This window comes from Aulonocara stuartgranti (genome assembly GCF_965226115.1).
Source record: "Aulonocara stuartgranti genome assembly, chromosome: 4".
Taxonomy (NCBI): domain Eukaryota; kingdom Metazoa; phylum Chordata; class Actinopteri; order Cichliformes; family Cichlidae; genus Aulonocara; species Aulonocara stuartgranti.
Window position 1 is genome coordinate 21,053,460 of NC_138942.1, and position 19,798 is coordinate 21,073,257.

Below are 19,798 nucleotides of genomic sequence, written 5' to 3' on the forward strand. Positions count from 1 at the left end.
TGCATACATATTATTAAAATATGGGCTATAACAGTTGTATTGATGTATAGCAACTTGAAATGCTCCCAATGGCACTATAACATGTAAAAAAATAATATAAGCTCTGGCGGACTTTGTTCTATAGTAGGTCTTAAAGGGTTAAATAAATATCGTCAAATAATCGAGACCTCAATTTCAGTGAAAATAATAGTGATTATCATTTTTGCCATAATCGAGTAGCCCTACGTGTAGTATCCAGTGAGAAACTTAAAGCTCTTACTTTTCCCATTTTAAAAGCTATTTTTTTTACAGCCACCGGTAATTTATAGGAAAACCCCATCCCCTGAAACTTTTTGCATGTAGTTCAAGCTTATCTTTGATCATCTCCTTAGTTAAGGATACAGGCAAGTTAACATACCAGGTAATCCTTCACCAGCTCAGGATCTTCATTCAGGTACACGCAAAGACCTTTGGCGATGTATTCTCTTCTGATTTCAACAGCATCAGTACACAGAGTGGGGGGGGGGGGGGGAAACAAATATATACGGAAATCCATCTCAACGACCTAGCAGTGGGATTAAAGAACTTTTAACTGAATTACCAGGAATTTGTGAGAAATACAGAGGCTATTGTTTTACAGTCTTAATCTTTTCAAATAGTATTCATGCATTTTAGACAATTCTGTCATTCTAATATTGTTTTTTACTTTGTATTAATTTAATCATGCCATACCCCCAATTCAAGAAAGTTTAGATGATGTGTACATAAAATCAGAATGCAATGTTTTCTTGGTCTCAAAACTATGTCACTTACAAATGAATATATTAAATTTTTAACATGGGAATGTGATAATTTAAGAAAAATATTAGCTCACCATGAATTTGATGAACGGGCCTGCCAGCTCTCCAGACCTTTCACCACCTGATAAGATTAAACATTTATTATCTTTACAGGAGGGAACTGCAAGTCTAAGTTTAAGTAGAAAAATATTTAATTTAAAAAACAAAAAACAAAACAGGAAAACATATCTGTTCATGTTTTGTCTTTCCTCCTCAGTGTACTAAAAACACAAGTTGTTAAATAAACCACTCTCCATCAGTTGCAACTTACAAATTTCAACAACCCACACGTAAAATGTAAATTTATCACAACAGTCTCTGTGGTAGAGCCAAACTAGCTTATGTGCAGAGTTTAAGTTATAAACAATATCTATATTTGGAGTAGCTAAGTCTTTCATATTAGGCTATCATGCTAGCATGACATTGTGCTATATTCTTGCACTAATGTGTTAGCTAGCTATCCATCCATCCATCCATTCGCTTCCGCTTATCCTTTTCAGGGTCGCGGGGGGCGCTGGAGCCTATCCCAGCTGTCATAGGGCGAAAGGCGGGGTACACCCTGGACAGGTCGCCAGTCTGTCGCAGAGCTAACACACAGGGACAGACAACCATTCACACTCACATTCACTCGCACATTCACACCTAGTGGCAATTTGGATTATCCAATTAACCTATCCCCACAAGCTGCATGTCTTTGGACGGTGGGAGGAAGCCGGAGTACCCGGAGAGAACCCACGCAAACACGGGGAGAACATGCAAACTCCACACAGAAAGACCCCGGCCTGATGTTGGAATTGAACTCAGGACCTTCTTGCTGTGAGGCAACAGTGCTAACCACCGTGCTGCCGTGTTAGCTAGCTAGAATGGCATAAACAGATTAAAAAAAACAAAACAACAACAACAACAACAAAAGAACAAATGTGAATAAATAGAACTGAAAAGAATCGACAAACTAATGATACCTTTGTGCAAAAAGTATTTTCATCAAGATGGATGAAGATAGATTCACTCTTACCTTTCCAAGAGGACTGTGGAGCAAACCATGTGCTTTCCTGCCTCTTGTTTAGAATCTCACGTGATCTTGTGATATCGCGAGTCTTTAAGGCAGCTAACCACTCTTGTTAGATTTTATCATGTCATATCAACAAGAATTTAAGAGGTGCTAGTTGGTGAATTTCATGTAGATCTTATATGATTTTATTACGTTCACCTTAGAAACATAAATTCATTGTGTTCAAATTACATGTTAGAGTCTTGTAAATGCAATAAACCACCAAATTTCACTTTGAGTGTATAAGAGTCACTAAGAATTAAAAATCCAGTGAAGCGGTGCAGGAGGGAAACCCGGCGGCGTCCTCGCCTTCCTCTCCGCGTTCTGCGCCCCGGTGCGCTAAAGAAAGGAAGGCAGCGGTAGTCACTATTCTTTTAGGCAGCTATAATTCATTAAAGGGGACAAGTCAAAAGACTTACCCCGGGTGGGCAGAGCTCTTAACTCTGCCCGCCGCTTCTTTGTAACCGCCAATCGGCACCGGCCCGCCTCGCCGCCTCTAATTCCCTGCAGACACGTAATCTGGCCTCCTGTTGCTGCAGCAGTCGGACCGCTCGCTCCGTGTTGCTGGCACTGTATCCTCCTCTCCTGAACGCCAAGCTCCACCAGCCCTCCGGGCTTGCAGGCGCCGCCGCCTGACACCACTCACGCCTGCCCGTCTCTCAAGCCTCTTTCTCCATGGTCTGCCAGGCCCTCTTATTGGCCTCTGTGACCTCCCAGGTGTGATCAGGTTTATAATCAGGTAGGGGCGGAGTCTTTCCAGGACAAGTCACCAAATAAATACCATAAAAAACATGCAGTAAAACTCATAAAAATAAACCAGTGTACAATATTAAAATATTGAAAAGGTAAAACACAGCAAAACATGCATAGTAAAAAACCCTAGATAACTTGTCCCTTTCCACCCCGTGACACGTGACACACACCTTGACTTTGGGAACAGATTGATGTGATTGCTGTGATTGATGCGATATTTGGCCACATTGCTATAACGACACCACTCGATTACTTCACACGCATGCTACCAATAATCCATAAATTGCTGCTTAAGGAACTAAGGACAATACATTTAAATGCAAGTTCTTTTTTCTAATGTGTTGTACAACTATCAAATTCATTTTTTTATGTTACATAGTAATATGGTCCTTACCGATTGTGAAACTAAATTAATTCGTTTCATAGATCTAATCCATACTGCTCCTTTAAGGCAGCAAACTCGCTATATTCTATTCATTATACCAATTAATAACACCAGTGGTAAACAAAAACACTACTTTAAAACAACTCAGTGCAAATAGGCATGCATGTTCATTTGCTTTCAACTCACAACAACAACTCAACTTCCAAACCAAAACACCAACACAAAGGAGTGTGAGTTTAGACAGCACCAGTTAGCTAATCACATAGAACTGTAATCTTTGACATTTGTTTACCAAGTGAACAGCTTTAACATTTAAGCAGCTGTAACTGTTAGTGCAAACACTGTGTATTTATAAGGAAAGAGCTTCAAGTCTCCAGATCTACTAGCTAACAAAAGACACATTACGCTTTCACCTGCTTCTCTGCTTCAACAGCAACAATGTTCCTCTTACGTCAGAGGCACAGCTACAGCAAGTGTAGAGCCAAGCAGCCTCACCAGCGTAACCAGTGTTGCTCTTTTAGCTTTGAATGTTTTAACTTAAATGCATTAACAACTTGTGTAATAATTCTAACAAAAGGTTTCTAACTTTTATCTGTTTGTAACCCTGGGCTACACAACATCCATAAACAACATGTATCCATTCAATATCAATCCAACCAACAAACCTGCATTAACCCAACTATCCATAAAGCCAGCAACCATCCAGCCAACATGCATCAACCCAAAACTCCAACCAGACAGCATGCATCATAGTAAGACTAGGTGGACTGCTGTGGATTCATTTGAATCTTACTCTGCACAGCTGCAGAACACTGTTGATGTAGCTCTCGTCCTTTTCGACCTTATTCCTGAAAAGGCTGGTTTGTTTCTTGTCAGCAGGGTCGATGTCCTTGGGCCACCCCCCTCCACTTGGTTTACTCCACAGCTTCTTGTCTTGTGAAGTTTTGTGTTCACCTGAAAACAACAAGTAGCACCTGAGATTCACACAGACAGGCAATTCACACAGTGCACTGTTAATCAGGAGGTAGAGCAGGTCACTAATCAGAAGGTTGGTGGTTCAGTCCTTGGCTGCATCCCTTGGGCAAGATACTGAACCCTGAATTGCTTTCTGATGCATTCATCAGAGTGTGATAAAAAACACAGAAAAGTTGCTTTTATGAATGGGTGAATGAGGCATGTTCTGTATATAAGAACCACTCTCTTTACTCTGTATGTAATTTCAACCCTTTTGGCAATCCAGTTCAAGCTGTGTGTAGGTGATCAGTTACTGCAGGAGCGTCACACTCATTTTAGCTCATGGACTGCTTCTAGCTTGATTTATCCTAGCCCAATACTAATAAGATAATAATAATAATGAATACTGTATTGATCCCCGAGGGAAAATCCCTCTCTGCATTTAACCCATTCACTCAGAGAAGGAGTGGGAAGACACTGGGCACCCAAAGAGCAGTGCGTAGAGACAGCACCTTGCTCAGGGGTACCTCGGGGGAGCCGTTCAGTGGATTCGAACCCCCAACCTTCCAATCATAGGGCCACCACTGTACCTACTGAGCTATCCCTGCCCATAACTCTAGAGCATTCACATTTCTCTGTGTAAAGGCAGCTGATCTGTACGGAGCCCCTCTGATGACATGGTACAAAAAATAAATAAATTGTGGCCACGAAATACCATTTCAAGGCCACGAAATAGGTATAACGTGCCCACGAAACACTTGATGATATATATATATCATCCCAGGGCACATTCACTAGAGCCTGCGTCAGCCATAGTACGGAGTCCTTGCTGTTGGTGATGTCCTTAAGGTGAGTGTATTATATTTTATATTTATTTCATATTGTTATCCCGCAATTCGGCAGTTATTTATTCAGACCTATATTGTTACTATGTTCTAAATTGTATCTGCTGACGTTTCAAATGTTGTATCCTCATGTTGCTACTACACGTTGTTTTGTTGTGCTAATATGTAGCCGTAAACTCATTTTTAACTGTAGGACGTTTCAAAGTAGAGCAAGGCTGAAGGCTACTAATAAACGAGGTATGTTCAACATAAAACCTTAGTTCTCTGTGTCACGAAGTTGTCTCTCTTTTACCCTGGCCACATCACCATACTAGCTGGTGCAACTAATCTGGTCTGGACAATAATAACAGTTTTAGACGGAAAGCATCTTAAAATTGCCTCTTTTTTTCGCTGAACATCTCCTTTGAAAGTAGCATCATGTGAGTCACACTTGTCAAGGTAATGCATGCTAAATGAGCCGTAGCTTTCAATGCATCACCGGATGAAGCCTTGCAGTTACAGTAGCTCACTGCAGGTATCACGTTGCCAAGGGAACTAATAAAGCATACAGTGATCAGAATGATTTTGTATTGATGCAGGTTGCCATTGCTAATACTGAACTACTTAAACTCCAAGTAGACAATCGCTCCATTCCTCATTACCATAGATAATATCTAAGTAATAAAACAATCATTATCAAATTCTGATTTGCCATATATAAAGTGATTTTATAGGTAGGCTATCATGTAAAAATCTGCTACATAAAATTTATAACCGAGTGTAAAAATACTAATTTCATTTTCATGTGGTTTGGAGGTCAGCTATGGATACTCGGCTGCGAGAATTTTTAACAGAGCGTAAAGTTGAAGAAGATGTGATCAAGAAACTTGAAGATGAGAATGTAAGCCACTGCAGCTGTTGCTGTGTGCGTGTGTCTGTGTGTTTGTTTTTGAACGGAGAGCCGCAATCCACAATTTACTATGCACATTCTAAAATAAATTATTGAATTTCATATTTTGGTTTAATCAATGACATTAATTAATGACATGATATGTTTAAAGAGTAATTTAAAAAGTAATTTTTGTTCATCTTATGTTGGACAAATGTGTACCACATTACCAAAAGTATCTGTTATCAAAAGTAGATAGCAAAAAACAACTCTAAAATATGCAGTTGTATGTATTCATTGTTTTTTTAATATTGACACTTTTATTAATTTGTTATTTATATTTTTCAGATTGATGAAACTCTCATTCCCTTAATGACAGACAGTGACCTGGCAAAGTACATCCCCAAAGTTGGCGATAGAGTCTCCACTGTGGCCTTCTGCAGACAAGCAACACGTCACCATCCAGGAAAGAATCTATACTCTCAAGGCTACGACAAAGACTGACAGGAGCTGAGGGAATGCCTCCTAAAAAGAAATTGTCTCAGTGGGCAGAAAATACAAATGCAAAACGAACAGTGAGACGAATTGAGGTTGGCTGGATGGATTTTGATGAGGAGAAGGGTGGGTTCAAACAGGTGACGTGTGTAAGTGGTGGTGGAACAATAATGGATTGGATTTATATAGCGCTTTTCAAGGCACCCAAAGTGCTTTACAATGCCACTATTCATTCACTCTCACATTCACACACACTGGTGGAGGCAGCTACAGTTGTAGCCACAGCTGCCCTGGGGCAGACTGACAGAAGCGAGGCTGCCATATCGCGCCATCGGCCCCTCTGGCCAACACCAGTAGGCAGTAGGGTAAAGTGTCTTGCCCAAGGACACAACGACCAGGACAGAGAGCCCAGGGATCGAACCGGCGACCTTCTGGTATCCCAGATACGCTTCCCAACCCCCTGAGCCATGGTCGCCCCAACAAGGCATTTATCTGTAGATAAAAATGAAACAGTGTCAAATATCAAACTTATGGCTGAAAATCAGTTTTTCCCCAATGGCACCTCAAAAAAAACCAAAAGTCTTTCACACTATTCAACTCATATTGAGAGCTCACAGATGCATGTGGATGCTTCCAGTACAGTTGATGAGTTGTATAAGCAAAGTAAGGTCAAAATTCTGCGACTTTATCTGTGTACCAGAAAGAAAACACAACAGCAGCCTCAAGACGTAGAGGCCGATCATGCAATAACCCAGCCCTCTGTGGTAGATCTCACTGACAATGAACCTAATCAGGCCGCTGATGATCTGTTGGTGGAAAACGTGAATTCAGAACCATCAAACTTTGTAATTAATGATGGAGCTTCCATAAGTGGATATTTGGAACTGAATGACACATTACCATGGGATGGTCTGCCAAATGTAGGTGAAAGTGAAGATTCTGATGCAGTTGTTATTATTAGTGGGGATAACAGGGTGGATATTAGTGTGGTTGAACTAAACCCTGAAACACTGTTTACAGAAAAAGAGTCTGATCCACCTCATCACACATTGTCTCTCTCACCGGGGCTGACAGGAGAGGCCAATATTCCTGACCAAGCACCCCCTGAACCACGATCTTGTCCCGTAATACTAACTGTTAGAAGAGGTCATTGTCTTACTGATTTGATCAGTGCCTTTGAGGACTCAAACATTATTTCATCTGAGGTCAATATCACAGATAGGACACAAAGTACTTATTCAGGCCCCAATGTTTGTAATCAAGTGCTGGCGTCCCGTTGTGGGTTCTGTAGCTGGTTTACTCCCACCAGAAGGACTGCATCATTTCATTGCAGAAAAAAAACCAACTGTAAAAACAGTGAAGGAGCTTCTAATCTTTCCAGAGGAGATGACAGCTGCCCAGTCAACAGTTTCTCGTTACCTGAAAAGGTACATTGGAGAAATTGATATCTTCAGCTTTTCCTGCGGTTCTGTACAGGATCCAATCTGTTCGATAAAGCCATACTAATTGAGTTCATAGAAACTACAGATTTCCTCCGCAGACCACAATCCCACACATGTGGATGTGTGCTAAAGCTGCCCCTTGGTTATCACAGCTAACCAGACTTTCGCAGTGAATTTAACAGCATTCTCGCAAGCTCTATGTGGGTGATGGATGTGGTGTAGGTCAGTGTTACCCAACCATGGTCCTCAAGGCACTCTGCCCTACACGTTTTAGGTTTTCCACCCTAACAGTTCATAGAAACACGGGTGTAGTTAACAGTAACATGAAGGAATGAATGTGAATGTTCAATAGACTGGGCCGTTAAGTTCTCTTAACGGTGTAGCCCGTTGTGCCTTTTTCATGTGCAGCCTTTTTTTTCATCTGGTCAGTAAGTGCTTTCTTAGTTTCTCCCGCTAATTAAAATAGTAAGCTAAAGGGAATGTTCAGGTTATTTGAAGTGGAGTTGCCTGTAGTAGACAGCACTTAGCACTCTGACTTTGCAGAAGCAGCAGTTAGATATTGGGGACAAAATAAGGCAACAAATTGCTTGGGGAATGAGACCACAAAACAACACCAGTTGAAAATACATATACATATTTAAATGATTTTAATTTTCAGTGCTTCACCTGGCAGGAATCCGTACACTAAACATAGAAGTGCATCTGTTCCTGCTGCACACATTGTTACTGTGTTTTTGGCTAGTGCCAAAATAAATGACTAATTTTAACATTCTAATACTTTTTTACTACAGGAAGAGTAACAAATATTTCCAATATAGCATACAGTAACAGTTCTACAAACTGGAAGATTGCTGAGTGCTGTCTACTGTATATACAAACATAAGTACAACACCATTACAAATACCATATTCCAACTGATTAAGCATGTTCTATATTAAAGTATTTCAGATGTTTGCAGAAATCTTAATAGAAACAAGAATGTGAACCTTTATGTTCCTAATGGGTTTAGAAGAAAAGTTGTCAATTACAGAGATTGGTTACATTGTGAAGAGGTTTGTATAACCTCTTCACAATGTAACTGTTATTTTAGCCTGTTATTATATGCAAAATACAACCTGTTTTTGAGTATGGTGTATTTTGAAAGACACCAGTAAACCATTCTCATTTGTACAAAACATTGTCCTCTCTGTTACATTCTATACATCTTTAAACATGAACATGTCTAATGACACCGCTGAAAGTTATTTAATTACTCATTCTATAATGTCATACACGTGCTGTGATTTTTAAGAAAAGAAGCCGTTCTTTATCAAACATGGGATTGCTTTAATCTATTCCACAATAACAAAAATATAGGCTCAAGAAACATTTGGAGCATTGGTGACACAACTATGATTCTACACTTTAGCCTACTTGGTCTTCTTGTCTAATTGATCACAACATTAGCTATATTGCCAGTCTATGTGGTTGTTATCCAAGGTGCTCTTGTTTTTGTTAGAAATGAACACATTTTTGCTACCAAAAACTATTATGAACAACTTTTGATGCTTTAACAGTTTGATAAGTTTAACTCAATCCCAAAAGGATTTATTTTTTTCTAACCTGTATCATATTTTAGTTTAATACTCCACGCTTTGTAGCTACTGTGAGATTATTCTGTTATCATATGTTATCTTATATCTGTAGTTAAAGTAGTTGAATTATGTTAACAGCTGTAGAACATATATGTATCCCTTAGTCTAGATTGTGTGCAAAGTATGTAGCTTAGTTTCCCTTATATTTTTAGGTTAAAAGAATGTGACCATTTTTGGATTTGTTAGACAGGTGTGGATTACCCTGTACCCTTGATCTGCTGTGAATGTGTTACACTGTTTCTTGACATTTCATACTGCTGAATCATGAAGAGAATGTTGTGTGCAGAGGACCTTGTGCCGATAATAGAAGAGACAGACCACATTCCATACCCCCACCTTTACAGAGAGCAGAAAGACAGGGAGCCGAGGTCATAACTTAGGCGCCGTAACAGAGAAAGAATGTGAATGTTTAGGCTTTTACGACTAGGTGGGGGCCACTAGAGGCTATAAGAAGCGGAGTAGCCCGTCACCATTTTGAGATTTGCTGTGACCCTCTTCATGCATGTCTCCCCATCATGATGGCTTATGCTCATAAAGTGTTGGATTGTATGGAAATAAAAGATTGTTGATTGAGCATTTATACACCGAGTATTGTCCTTCCTTCAGCCCAAAGATTCAAAGAATTGGGAGATTTTAACACTACCAAGAGCAAGCAACACTTCATGATGAGTTAATTTACTGACATGGATAAAATGAAAATTATGTTATACAGTCTTTTCTGATAATTTTGATACAAAGACAAGATAAGTACACACTGGAGAAAAATAATTACTTAATAATAAGTACATTAAGCTGTAGGAATACGTACTGAAGTACAAAATGTACTACATTTGTATGTTTGTGTCCATTTAAGTAGCCTCAAATAACTGTGAACGAACTGTATCCCTGAGATGAAAATATAAATCAAGGGCCTGGGACATGGTAGATGGGAATTCCAAGCTTGATTCCTCCATTATTATTGTGCACAAATCAAACACTTGCACATCACATGGGACTGAACTAACAAAAGTGCAGCTATTTTTACACAAGGTCAAATCTTCTGTCAGTGGAACGAGACAGTCTTCTGCACCCCAAAGGTGAGGGGCCATGTACATGACATCAGGTATCCCACAGGGCACGTTGTTATTCTTTGAGGGCCTTATACGGTGAGCATTCCAAACACTCCGGATGTCATTCAATACCTCCTGATGAAGAAACAAGAATTAGGTCAGAGCTGTAATACAAGGCATTTTTAAAATGGTCGACAATAAGTGTGGTGCATCCTTAAATGAATTGAAAAGCAGCAATGTTTGGATGCAGTTTAATGAAAACCAAAGGAAGAGGGAGTGATTGCAAAAAAAGAAAAGAAAGAACCACACCAGGCAAACCACTGAGTTGTGGGATCTGGGCTTTATACTAATACTAATACTAATCTTGGTCCGGATGCGCAAAGCTTTTCAACTTTATGCGCATAATACAGGTGACAAAATCAATATTTTTCAATCCCATGAGGGGATCCAATATCATCTGAGTCCTGAATGTACCAATGATAGAGCGCTGAAGAGTTACTGATGCGTGAAGCCTCTGACTGCTTTTGACAGACTGGCAGTGACAGATCGGTAGCTGCAGCATAACTGCTGATGCAGAATGAGCGCAGACAAGGATAATGTCCTCCGATCAGAAAAAAACAACATTTAAGTCGTGCTGACTTCTGATCAGTTCAATTGGCAAAGTGTTCCCTGATTTAAAAACTTTGGCTGGGTCGATGCTTCAGCCTCCATTACGCACATACAGAGTGCAGTTGACCTACTTCAACAACGTTAGGAATACATTGCATTTACCGTTCGGTAAAGGTAATGTCGTTTTAACTACGGTATGTAAACGATTATTTTGTTACCCTTACTGCTAAAACAGCGTAATTTAATGTAATTAATTACCACCACTGGTTATCATAATATGGGTCATTTACCTGAATGATTGACATGAAGCAGAACTGTGACAGAGCTTTGTCAATGAAATCCCCAAAGAAGAATCCTTCGTCCTTCAGTTCTCCTAGAAGCTTGATCCATGACTCGACTCCTTCTTTTCTCATCACTGCCCACCAGCTCTCAATTCTCTGGTTTGCCGTACTTGCTCCTGTGACATAGCTTCTGTCTCCTGCTCTATCATCCCCGTCATTTCTCTGTAAATAACGCTGGAGGTCTCTGACCAACACGTTCTCAGTGCCCATGTCAGTTCGTACGAGCCTGGGGAAACCCCCACGACTCTCCACTGCTTCCACAAAGTAACCTCCGATAACCTTTGGGTCACTGTTAGTGTGTGCGGCCCGCAGCCAAATGATGTTGCGTGAGAAACCGTCGATGCATCCATTAATACATATCCCATATGGCTTTAGTTTGTCATAAGAGTCTATGTGCCACACAAAGTTAGGCCCCTGAGCAAAATATTGCCTCCTTCTGAGACGTGTGGTCTGGCGAACCTGGGAACCTAATGGGTCCAGTAAAGAGATGAGGATCCTGACGTCTTCTTTCCTGATCGCAGTGCCGTGTTGTTTGCACTTTGTAAACATCCACCGATAACCGTGATCCTTCCCAGGCCCTTGCAGTTGGTTCACAATAAAATCTATCCCGGCGTCCAGGTCGTACTTACGTCTGTAAAGCGACTTGGCTCTCAATATCCGGTTTAAATGTCTCTCCGTAATGATGGTTCCTTGCATTGCCAGGCTTTTCAAAATGCGTTTGTAGCTCATTCCCAGCCTAAAATAAAACTCAATCAGACTGTCTCTGTCCATGGTGTATAGGTTTAGCTTCTTTTAGCTTGGGGTAGGCCTCAGTTGATGTTTTAAATTAAAACGCTTGAAGACAAAGTGAACTCTGGACAAGCGTGCGGCCTACCTGAAGCCCAGGTGGGCTTGTTGATAATCACATTTTCACACTCATCTCGGGGCACATCCATGGTGTTCTGGTGCCAGCCTGTCCCCTCTGTTTTTGTGGGGGTTTTCCCCACATACGAAAATGGCCGCTTCTGCCTGGAGGGAGTTTTTTATTTTTGCTTTGCAGCTGCACAGGATCTGTATAGAAGTTTTAAACACTTCTATTTTGGGCAAATTTATAATATTTTAGACGACAGAACATAAAACACTGTTTGCTTGCGTGCGTGTGTTTGTGTGTAAAAAGTGAGATGTTCAGAGGTCTTGCTTCATGGTATCGAACAGCCCACACAAAACAGGTTCTTTATGATTTAATTTAAGTGCTGATGTAAACCACAATGTTCAGCAAACATCTATCAGGTCATTGGACTGTATTTTTTTAAAGCTTAAGTATGCGCACATGGGATATATTAAAAACTGACAAGCCGTTTGAACACATGATGTGAAATCACTTAATCAACCTGCTGGATTTGCCAAAAGTTAAAATATTTATACTACTTTGGCACATTGCTCTTAACTTATTAAGGTGGCTATTAGTGAGGGTCATGATAATCAATTCAATTGAGCAGAAGTGACGTTCTTACTTCGATTCGTCCAAATTCATGTGAGTTCCAGTCTGTTCAGCCTGTTTCTGTGTAGCACCAAGCAGTAGACCTAAACCTGGATGTGCTTCTGGGTTCTGCCTCTAATGAAAACGGATGAGTGTAAAATGCAACCATTGTTTGTAGTTTGCTGCCACCTACTGAGTGAAAAAAGAACTGAAGTTGTAAAAAGTCAGTATTCCTAATGATAGGCTTCGTTTTGTTTCAGTTTCAGTTCACTATACAGCTCATCAAACTGTTTTCCCTTTACGTTTTGATATAATAGCTTTTTAGTACTACTGAGACACATACTGCCTTTTTCTTCCGTTAGAGTAATATTTTCTTGAGCTGTGTAACTGGATTTGTTCAAACATAGAGGTAGTTTGGATTCACTGACACAGGAGCCATACGCCCTTTCTGCAGTTTCTATGCTTCCTTAGCTCGTTTATGTCGCCATTGTTAATCCTGTCCTGTGCAAAGAAAAGCCCAAGCTACACTTGTCTGACTGACAGAAGGTTCAAGAGAAGGACATTTGCTCTCAACTCTTTCCCTGTTGAAATGTTATTCCAAGCAAGTGAGTTTCCTACAGGGTATGGAGGGTTAGTATGTGTTAATGATTTCAGTGTCATGCAGGGGAAAGTAGCATTCAGTGGAAGCTTCTCGGTGATTGTTTTAAATCCAAATATGACCCTTATTTGTGGCGCATGTTAGCATACAGTCAGCTCAGGAGTTAGTATCAGTCATGTGGTTGTCACGAGGTTGCGCACAGCATCACCGGCAAGAGGGCTTGGTTTGAGAGGTTTTTGGCATCTGTGATGTGATTTACAACCATCCACCCATGTACAGTAAGAAGCTGCACTCACAACCGTGGGCATCAGCAAGTTGGTGAAATTTAAACAAAACAGCATTCCATCTGAAACTCTCTTATTGTACCCAAAATACAAATTTTAGTGATTACATGTGGCTTCATTAATTATGTTCAAAAGGATGAATACATAACGCAAGTAATAACTTTATAATCAGTCAGTGAATGAAGGAGCTCAAGAGTGCAAATATAGTTGCAATAAAGTGACAAATATGCCCTTTTATGTCAAACAAAGACCGAAATAAGTGGCATCAGTGTGGGGATGAAAATGAGCGATCCAACCTCACACTGCAGATATCAGGGCAACGCACAGTGGGGGGGCAGGGGAGGGGGGGGGGGTTGCAGTCTGCGCGCACAAGAGGGCTAACAACGCTGTGAGTGACAGAATCCACCCAAACTGAGGAACAGCTTCTTCCCCAGAGCTGAAGCCTGCACTGTTTGCACTATAATATAATATAATATAATATAATATGTTGCTATTTAATGTTTTTTGTTCGTGTTGCAGCTGCTCTGTGAGCCAAGCTTTCGTAGTCTAAATTCAATGGAAATATATCTCTGCACCACACGATGGCGATAGATTCTCACAGTCTGTGCTCTGCTTCCGCCACCAGTCATCTTTAAATCTTTTTTTTATTCAATGAAACCTTTATTTAACTCGCAGCATTACTTTAAAAAAATCATATTTAAATACAAAAAAAAAAATAAATACATGAACGACAGTAGTAGAAAATTGATAAAATAACACCAAATAAATATATTTACAAATGATAGCAACATCAATGGAATAAAACCATGAACACCAGCAGAAGGAGAAAGAGGCCTGTATCTACATTATTACTCTGGCAGCTCTCAGGCTCCATACAGACAGGACACGTTGCAGCGTAATTGCAGACAGGTGCGTGGGCCTGAGCTCCGCCCAGGCAGAATGACGAGTGGAAGAAAGCAGCAACACAATAAACATATGTAACCTTGCGGAGCCGGCCGGGCAGACATCGAGACCGTGACAGAGTGCAAAACTTTTATACTTGACAACACACACAAAAACCCCCACACACAACAAAAATCAGAATTTTTGTGATTTGGATTTTTATTTAAAGGTGAAACCTTTTTTCTTTTCTTTTTTTTGCCAGATTAGACATTTTGATTAATTTCATTGAAGTATACTTTAGTTTTTTTGTTTTACTTTGATGCTATAATAGATGTTTTTAAAATTTAGTAATATTTAATACTATATTGCATCATGGCAAAACAACAGTCTCCTCAAGCTGCTTTATACTGTAAGGTGAAAACACTACAGAAAAAGCCAGAAAACCCCAACAATCCAAAGATCCCCTTTGAGCAAGCACTGGGCGACAGTGGGGAGGAAAAACTCCCTTTAGGAAGAAACCTCCGGCAGAACCAGGCTCAAGAAGGGGCGGCCATCTGCTGCGACCGGTTGGGGGTGATGGAAAGAGAATAGAGGGAGACAAGATGAAGTATACTTCTAATGGCCTATTCCAATTGGTGGTAATACATCATAAGAATTGAGGAAAGGTGGTGTTGATGGAGACTCTGGGGAAGGCCTTCGTCTGCCAGGGTGTTTTGGAGCCACTTGAATAAATTTAGTTTGCACTGGAGGTGGACGAGGTTTAATCTGTGGAAAGATCTGAGACGGAGTTGGAGTCTCCCCATAACATCTCCCCATCACGCCTCTATGGACCAACGGTGCGAGCTTTTGTCCTTTCTGTTTTTCTAATTTAAGCTGGAGTTGAACGTCTTTCACTCTAGATTTTAGATGACCCATCTCTTTTTCTTCATTGCCAGCCTTTCTGATCATCTGGTTCACTGGTCCAATGAGCTCCTGTTTTTGTTTGAATAAAGCGTATTCGGAAGACTTTACCATATCATTGTACTGCTTTTTAAATGATTCCAGCTCCCGTGTTTTATCTAGTAAAGCTGCATCTAGATCCTTGCATCTGGTACGTAGACAGTTCAGCTGTTTTTCAAGAAACTCGGTCGTTCCAACAAAGGGGATGCCTTCCACACCGTCTGTCACGGCTGCCGAGGCGAGCCGTGTGGAGTTGGAAAAAGGACCCAAGAGCAAGCAGTGTATGAAAAGATTAGTGGAGTTTATTTACAAGGTGTCAGTGGCAGGAACAGAAAACGAATAATGAGACAAACTAACGGAAACCTAAACTGGGAAAACTAAAGAGCAACTAGAAATCCACAGGACACGGGGAGAAAGGCAGAGAGACGCAGACTGACGGAGGATACAGAGACGCAGAGAGACACAGATGAATGCAGAAAAGCGCGGACTTACATGGAGTAATACAGACGAACCGGCAACAGGCAGGAGAACACACAGGGCTTAAATACACACACCAGTAATCAGGGGATAAGAGACAGGAGGGCAACACAGCTGGGAGAAATCAGAGCTGACGGGACAGGGGAAATGTAAACTGAACACACTCACATCAGACATGAACCTTCAGAATAAAACAGGAAATTAACAGACAGAGAACCAGACAGGACACTGAACTTGACAGGCAGACTCATGAGCAGACACAAAAACACCATGGACAGACAGAGGGAACACAGAGAAGTGGGAGCAGGCAGGCAAAGAACAGAAACCTAACAAATGGCAAAATAACAACAGAATACACACTCGGAATGAACAAAAGCATAAGGAAACACAAAACACTGAGTCCTCAGACTCAGGACCATGACACCGTCTACGTATTTCTTTTTCAAGTTGTGGAATATATCCCTAAATTCCACCTTTTCTTTTTGTCTGAAGTGACCTGCATGTGGAAATGCCTTTTCAAAGGACAAAACGCACTGGTACAATTCCTCTTGGAAGTGGCGCTTTTTCTTTTCCAGGCAATTCGTTTTTTGTGTGAATATTTCTGTTTGCTTTTTTGTGGCGCGCAGTTGCTCTTCCAGTGAGATCTTTTCAGCCAGTGCCTGATTGTGTGCCGTTTTTACTTTATGCCTGTCCACTGCTGTCTTTCTGTGTTCTTCCTTCTCTTTACTTAGTGTCACAGTTCGGCTGTGTGGCAGGCAGGAGAAGGACCCAAACGCAAACTCACAGAGTCAAAAGTTAAACTCAAAAAACACAGCTTTATTGCTGGCGTGGAGTGGGACACGAAAAACAATACAAAATAACCTAAACTGGGAAAAACTAAAGCACAAGGAGCCACAGGGAAAAATCACACAGCTATGATGGAGGACGCAACACTGACAAAGAGAAACATGGGGCTTAAATACACTGAGGGATAACGAGGGGGAATGAGCCACAGGAGGAGAGCACAGCTGAGAGTAATTAAGCAGGACGAGGCAAGGGAAGCAAAACTAGAAACATTAACATAGAACAGACTGTGAAAGTAAAACAGGAAACACACTGACGGAACTCAAGACATGTGGACTTAACAGACTGGGGGAGACAGAACATAGGGATCTGAAACATGGAACAGAAAGGCACAGTAGATCAACATGAACATAACAACGCCACAGGGGAAGAGTAAAACTGAACACGATGAACACAGAAACACCAGACCTCTTCACAATAAAACAGGAAACATAATGAGACGTAGACATGACAACCCAAACTTCACAATGTATATCAAAACGTAAAGGGAAAACAGTTTGATGAGCTGTATAGTGAACTGAAACTGAAACAAAACGAAGCCTATCATTAGGAATAGTGACTTTTTACAACTTCAGTTCTTTTTTCACTCAGTAGGTGGCAGCAAACTACAAACAATGGTTGCATTTTACACTCATCCGTTTTCATTAGAGGCAGAACCCAGAAGCACATCCAGGTTTAGGTCTACTGCTTGGTGCTACACAGAAACAGGCTGAACAGACTGGAACTCACATGAATTTGGACGAATCGAAGTAAGAATGTCACTTCTGCTCAATTGAATTGATTATCATGACCCTCACTAATAGCCACCTTAATAAGTTAAGAGCAATGTGCCAAAGTAGTATAAATATTTTAACTTTTGGAAAATCCAGCAGGTTGATTAAGTGATTTCACATCATGTGTTCAAACGGCTTGTCAGTTTTTAATATATCCCATGTGCGCATACTTAAGCTTTAAAAAAATACAGTCCAATGACCTGATAGATGTTTGCTGAACATTGTGGTTTACATCAGCACTTAAATTAAATCATACAGAACCTGTTTTGTGTGGGCTGTTCGATACCATGAAGCAAGACCTCTGAACATCTCACTTTTTACACACAAACACACACATCCAAGCAAACAGTGTTTTATGTGCTGTGAGATTTATAATATTATTTTATGCCATGTTAGACCCCTAATTAAAGATTGTGAATTATTATGTAGTTTTAGTTTGCATTATTCTCCTGAATTAGGAGAGGGTGATAACTATTGCATTTGTTAAACTGATTTGCATTACACTGCTGATTTATTGTGAATGGATGATATTGTTTCATGATGCATTATACTGCTGAGTTATAAGAAATACTGTTTGCAGAAAAGTCATCGCCTTATTTGTCTGATTAGAAGAGAACGGAACATGCTGGAGTTTTCTGCCCCATCTCAGCAGGAGCAGATAAACAGGGAGCCAAGGTCGTAGCTTAGGCGCCGTGTGAGAGAAAGCATGTGAATGTTTAGGCTTTTATGATAAGGTGGGGGCACCAGAGGCTATAAGAGTTTTATCAATGCTCCACCATTTTGAGATCTGAGGCTGTCTGCATACAGTGTCCATCTCCCACGCGTGTGATCATTAAAATCATCGTTTGACTTAACCCGGCCGGACCAGTGTTGTTATTGTGGTTTTTCCTCTTGTCTCCATCCCCAATTTTTGAACTCGTAACAGTGCTGTCGTCTAAAATATTATAAATTTGCCTAAAATAGAAGTGTTTAAAACTTCTATACAGATCCTGTGCAGCTGCAAAGCAAAAATAAAAAACTCCCTCCAGGCAGAAGCGGCCATTTTCGTATGTGGGGAAGACCCCCACAAAAACAGAGGGGACAGGCTGGCACCAGAACACCACGGATGTGCCCCGAGATGAGTGTGAAAATGTGATTATCAACAAGCCCACCTGGGCTTCAGGTAGGCCACACGCCTGTCCAGAGTTCACTTTGTCTTCAAGCTTTTTAATTTAAAACATAAACTGAGGCCTACCCCAAGCTGAAAGAAGGCAGATTATGTCCTCAGATAAAGCAAGCAATGAGGGCGAAGCAGAGAAAGTACCTGCACAATACATTCACATAAATCTAAATGGAATTTCTTTGAGGACACAAACATCTGGGGAGTAAACAGCTGTTTCAATACCTAATCACAGATGATGAGGACGAAGTCGAAGTCCTGCAAGGACTGCTGGAAACAGCAAAAGAAAAGGTGGTACGTCAGGAATTTCACAACAGCCAAGTTGTTGAATTATTATTGAAACGCCACAAAGAGGAAAAAAATAAGATGCAGCAATTTTACGAGGAAAATACTAAAAAAAACTCAAAGACAAAGCCAATGCTGCAGACAGAAAGTTAGAAGAGGTCATGGAAATGTATGATTCCAAAATAGAAAAGCTTGAGAGAACAGTAAAAAATAGTAGAGGTGTGGCCGTCAATGCGGTTAAAGAACGCGAGGAACAACATCAATCCTCGCAGTGTTGGATTGAGGGTCTTCTGACACGTAATACAAAGTTACAGGACGAAAATGAATTGATGGATAAAACCGTGAAAGAATTAACAGACGAGAAAGATCAAATGGGCAAAGTAATAGACAACCAAAAGGCCCAGAATATGGAGATCAAACGGAAATGTCAGAGAAATATTAGGGCTCTGGCCTTTGAAAAGAAAATGAAGGCTATGGTCGAAGATGAAGTTGATTCTTTGAAAAAGAAAAATGAAGACCTAAAAAAGGCCCTAAGCACAGAGCAGGAAAACCACAGAAAGACAGCAGTGGACAGGTATAAAGTAAAAACGGCACACAATCAGGCACTGGCTGAAAAGATCTCACTGGAAGAGCAACTGCGCGCCACAAAAAAGCAAACAGAAATATTCACACAAAAAACGAATTGCCTGGAAAAGAAAAAGCGCCACTTCCAAGAGGAATTGTACCAGTGCGTTTTGTCCTTTGAAAAGGCATTTCCACATGCAGGTCACTTCAGAGAAAAAGAAAAGGTGGAATTTAGGGATATATTCCACAACTTGAAAAAGAAATACGTAGACGGTGTGGAAGGCATCCCCT

The 19,798-nt window shown here is 40.7% G+C and overlaps 3 protein-coding genes across 19 annotated transcripts in view; 1 reads left to right on the top strand and 2 right to left on the bottom strand.

Moving 5' to 3' along the window:
* The window catches only part of LOC309704381 (uncharacterized protein), a 119,507-nt gene extending 116,896 nt beyond the window's left edge, over window positions 1-2,611 (bottom strand). For 3 of the 17 annotated variants that reach the window (XR_014276201.1, XR_014276202.1, XM_082529488.1), the window contains exons 1-4: window positions 2,289-2,607; window positions 1,834-2,208; window positions 854-900; window positions 398-544 (exon numbers count right to left, since the gene is read on the bottom strand). The gene's annotated coding sequence lies outside the window, so the exon portion shown is untranslated. Of the gene's footprint in view, window positions 1-397; window positions 545-853; window positions 901-1,780; window positions 2,209-2,288 lie in introns of all 17 variants that reach the window. The other 14 variants (XR_014276204.1, XR_014276205.1, XR_014276207.1 and 11 more) reach the window with 12 other exon arrangements.
* The window catches only part of LOC309704379 (uncharacterized protein), a 111,541-nt gene that overhangs the window by 51,137 nt on the left and 40,606 nt on the right, over window positions 1-19,798 (top strand). The window lies entirely within an intron of this gene.
* On the bottom strand, window positions 9,931-12,287 carry LOC309704386 (uncharacterized protein). The gene is made up of 2 exons (XM_082529516.1): window positions 11,194-12,287; window positions 9,931-10,429 (listed from the first exon to the last, which is right to left on the bottom strand). Exons 1-2 carry the CDS (start codon window positions 12,013-12,015, stop codon window positions 10,094-10,096), a joined length of 1,158 nt encoding a protein of 385 aa, XP_082385642.1. The 5' UTR covers window positions 12,016-12,287; the 3' UTR covers window positions 9,931-10,093.

Excerpts from the sequence above, each read along its gene's own strand:
- LOC309704386 (XM_082529516.1), bottom strand. The coding sequence starts at position 12,015 with ATGGACAGAGACAGTCTGATTGAGTTTTATTTTAGGCTGGGAATGAGC. Across the intron at positions 10,430-11,193 it reads GCTTCATGTCAATCATTCAG|GAGGTATTGAATGACATCCG; the intron begins GTAAATGACCCA and ends TTTCTTCATCAG.